At 43.9% G+C, this 4,609-nt stretch overlaps 1 protein-coding gene across 1 annotated transcript in view; it reads right to left on the minus strand.

Annotated features, from left to right (window-relative positions):
- Positions 1-421: 421 nt before the first annotated feature.
- The window catches only part of LOC110306936 (coiled-coil domain-containing protein 170-like), a 42,717-nt gene continuing 38,529 nt past the window's right edge, over positions 422-4,609 (minus strand). Inside the window, exon 10 of the mRNA XM_021179105.1 lies at positions 422-673. Within this exon, the coding sequence (XP_021034764.1) occupies positions 515-673 (159 nt within the window). The 3' untranslated portion in view covers positions 422-514. The remainder of the gene's footprint in view (positions 674-4,609) is intronic.

The following is a 4,609-nucleotide window of genomic DNA, read 5'->3' on the forward strand; positions in this document are numbered from 1 at the left end:
AAAGAAGCCAGCAGTTCTCAGCCACAGAATAAGTACAAGAGTGTTAAGTTTCCAGAGCCATCAGCTTCCAGCCCCCAGTAGAGTCAGGGAGAATGACAAGGCTGGAGACCATCAGGCTTTTGGCTTCTATCAACTCTGATCCACGTCAGCTCCAATCTCCAAAAGGCCAGGGCCGGGCCCCAGGCACTAAAGAGGATTGTTTATCCAATAAATCACTCATTCAAGGCATGGGCTATTGACTATAATGATAAATATTACAGCTAATTATATGTTTATGGTTCATATCCTGCATGAATGCAGTCAGCAAAAGTAATTAGATAAATGTCGTATATCTCAAGTGACAATACAGACTAAGCCAGAAATAATAGAAAGATCATCCCAAAGTGGAGCAAACTCCAAGCACAGGAGAGAAGAGATTTTCAGTTGAAACGTTGCAATTTTATTCACAATGTAGCTAGATTCTGGGTGCTGTAGGAAACAGCTGTATATAACCGCATATAGAGGTAGAACTTGCTCACTTGGCCTGACCAGGCTCACAGTGAGAAGCCATCTTTGATCTTTTAGAAATTTCATAAATTTGGACGACAAGCTTCAGCTGATTAAGGACATCCTTGTCTGCTGTTTTCATGTTAAATCCCAGCATCTTCATGATGGCTTCCCGGAAGTCAGCAAGCTGTAAAGAACCACCACACAGATCAGTATGTGACTGCTGAGCCGCCCACTCATCATGTACGATGCAATTAGTGTACTCTGCAATTCAGCTTTACGAAACATTTCCTTAATGCAATATGTCTTAGGGGTAGTAAAGGGTCCTGCTGTGCAGCTAAGCTAGCCTTGAACCCACCTTCTTCCTCCCAGTCTCCCAAGCACTGCAGTTACAACCAGGCTTCACGCCATGTGGTATTTTCAAGGTAGAAAAATCGTTTCTATTTACAAGAATTCTTTAAAATTTCCTGTGCATTTTTACCTTTTTCTCATTTTTCCCAATTTTATTACTACTTATTATATTTTGCTCATAATGTAATTACTTTTTTTTACATTTATTTGTACATACATACATGCATGTGGAGGTCAGAGGCCATCGTATTTATTTATTTAATTGTATTTGAGTACAATGTAGCTGTCTTCAGACACACCAGAAGAGGGCATCAGATCCCATTACAGATGGCTGTAAGCCATCATGTGGTTGCTGGTAATTGAACTCAGGACCCTGGAAGACCAGTCAGTGCTCTTAATGACTGAGCCATCTCTCCAGCCCCCAGAGGACATCTTTCAGAAGTCAGTTCTCGCCTTCTACCATGTGTCTCCCCAGGATTGAACACAGGTTGGCAGGGTTAATAGCAAGCAAGCATCTTTACCCACTGAGCCATCTTGCCAGCATATTTTTTGTAGCCATACTTTTTGTGTTCTGTTGCTCAGTTTAGCCTTATAATTCCTGGGCTGGAGGGACTCATGAACCTCAGTCTCCCAAACTGGGAACTGTCAGCATGTGCTACTGGGTTAACAAACTGCCTTTTGAGCTACTAATTTGTTTAATGATAATGGCCATCCTCAAAGCACATTTCTCAATCCATCCAAAGCCAAAGAGATCAACAAGGACAGCAAATAAGAAAATAGCCACAAAGCTAACAGAAAACTACAGCTTACACCATGCCCATGAGGGGGGTATTATGGATATCCCAAGCCAGCAGAGGCAGCACTAGAGGGCCTTAAACTTGACACCCACTGGTGTGGAACACAGTCACAATGCCAAGAACAAGCCTGAGAGCCGCAGGATCAGCACACTGACCTGTGGGGAATGAAAAGATATGAGACCCCAGTAATAGTGACTCTAGAAGACAGAGTTTCTGAGGGGAGGCTGCAGAGTGCTTGCAAGGGAGAGGCAGCTAGCAGAAAAGAGGAACGATGGAACTAAGGGATTATATAAAAAAGAGTATTACAGAAGGAAATGTCATATACACCCTCCGCCTCCAAATAAAGACTTGTCAAGAAACCACTTGCCCCTGTAATACCAGCCACAGTTCAAGGTCTGCCTGGGCTACAGAAGGAGTTCAAGGCCAGCTCTGACAACTGAGTGAGACCCTGCCTCAGGAGAGAAAGTTTAAGGACTGGGTTCAGAGGTCAGAGGCAGTGAGCTTTCCTAGAATCTGCAAGGCTCCCTGCAGATACCTCAAAAACCAGAAAAGTAAAGAGCACCCTTGCTTTAACAACAGAAGAGGCCAGTGCTCAGCTGGAATAACCACATATCTTAGTGGAAACGTGGAAGGTGCTCTAAACGAGAAATGTGGAGAGAGCTGGGCAACTGCAAGGGTTTGAATGTGAATGGGGGTAGAGAGGCTGCTCAGTGCTTAAGAGCACATATTCCTCTTCTAGAGGACCAGAGTTCAAGTCCGAGCATACATGCCAGGGCCTGAGTTCAATTCCCAGCAGCCACATGATGGCTCACAATCATCTGTGATGGATAAGTGACTCTGGCCTCAGCGAGAGTACCACACATGCATGGTGTATGCTCACACAGACATACACGTGATTAAGAATAAAGTAAATCCTTTGAAAATATAAAGTGATAGACAACGGTAAGTTATATGGAACTGCTTTAGGACAGAAATGGAAAGACAGCACCATCTAACCTGTTCTGGTGATAAAATGCATCCCAATACAAACACATACACATACATGTACACACAAGTACACACACGCATACATATATACACATGCATATGTGCACACACATATACGCATGCATGCATGGGCACACACACAACACCATGGACCATGATAGCCATGTTCAGATGCAGCACTTTGGCAGAATGAAATTATCAATTAAGAATTTTCAGACACGGAGAGGATATTTTAAGATGGAAGTGTATTTGGAATAGAGTTGGCTAAAGACTATGACCAAGGGGTCTCTTGAATAGGGACGGCCGAAACCAAGAAATAGCTGCAGGAAATCGCCTCAGAGATGAAGCGTGAAAGAGCATGCCCAAGGAGGAGAGATGTGACTGACGGTCCTGAGGGGACATGCGGGAGCAAAAGCAAGCTAGAAAACACACGTGCAGAAAAGAGAAAATGCCAGCACGGCTACCTGCCAGTGTATCCTACAGCAGTGGCTCAATTTCTAATTACTTAAGCAATTACTATAGAAATACAACATATACTTAATCACCCCCACACTATCACGAGGCCCCTTGGGTTTGACCCCCAGTACTACCAAAATATTTATATGTTTTGCTTTATAAATAAAGTGATGTTAATAGAAACTCTCAGAAAAAAAAAAAAGCCATACCTATGTTAAACATTGTATACAAGGCTGACTGTTGCAGGTGCAGAGACAAATTATCCTAGCTGTCTTGTTCTCTCCAGTAACATTTACTGTCCATTGTTATGTGACTATTAGGGAAGCTCTTTTAGAATGTACAACAGGCCCCTTGCTCCCACCAAGGCAGAGGCTAAGAATGGCATCAAGTAGCATCTGAGACAGAAAGCAGTGATTTCCGACTTCACTGTACAACATGCCTACCTGAAACAAACACGTGCCTGCGGTACAACCACTTGAAGCTTACCCCTGACTCAGGGATAAATGAGACTCAGACTATGGTTATTTTATTTGGCTTTGACAATTACGGAGGGACCACCCCTAATCTACTTTTCTAACTGCCGGCCTGGCCACCTCCCCATTGGGGTACCCCAGATGCTTGCTGTTTCTCCTGACCACGTGCTCACGGTCCATCTCCCCTCATGGCAGCTTCCTCTCTCCTCCCCTCGTTCTTCCTCCTTCTCCTCTCTGGTCTCCTACTTCTCTGCTTCTCCACTCCCAACCAGGTAACTCAAAACCCACCTATCCCCCTCCAGGGATTGGCTGTAACCAATTTTACTTAGCCAATAGTTTTAAATCAAGGAATAAGGTTTGCACAGCAAAAGCTTGTAAACTTGAGAAGTCACTCTATGGTTATCTGGACCTCTGGGTATAGACTTTAGCATTACAATATATAGCAACAGAACAAACAAACAAACAGAACAAACAAACAAACTGAGATGGCTCAGTGCTCAGAGTTCAGGCTGCTCTTGGTTGCAAGCACCCATATGGCAATTCACAACACCTGTGACTCCAGTTCCAGGGGATCTGACACCTTCTGGCCTCCTCAGGCATCAGGCACACATGTGGTATGCAGAATAAGTGCATGCAAAACACTCATTAGATAGATAGATAGATAGATAGATAGATAGATAGATAGATAGATAGATAGATAGGCAGGCTGCAGGGACGAATCAGTGGTTAAGAGCCCTATCCATCTCCTCTTCCAGAGGACCCAGGTTCAATTCCCAATACCCACACGATCTGTAGCTCTAGTTGCAGAGGCTCTAATACCCACTTCTGGGCTCCAAAAGCAACAGGTACATACACACATGGTGTATGTGTGTACATGCAGGCAAAACACACACACATAGGAAAATTAATAAAATATAATGTTTAAAAAGGTCTTTTCAGGCAAGTGGCACATGCCTTTTGTTGGCATTTTGTCTAAGCTCGACCTCACAGTAACCTGGCAACAGCCAGGTGTGCTTGACTCACTATAAAAGGGCTGCTTGCCCCCTCCTCTTTCTTTTG

This window comes from Mus caroli, chromosome 12, assembly GCF_900094665.2.
Source record: "Mus caroli chromosome 12, CAROLI_EIJ_v1.1, whole genome shotgun sequence".
NCBI classification, from domain to species: Eukaryota; Metazoa; Chordata; class Mammalia; order Rodentia; family Muridae; genus Mus; species Mus caroli.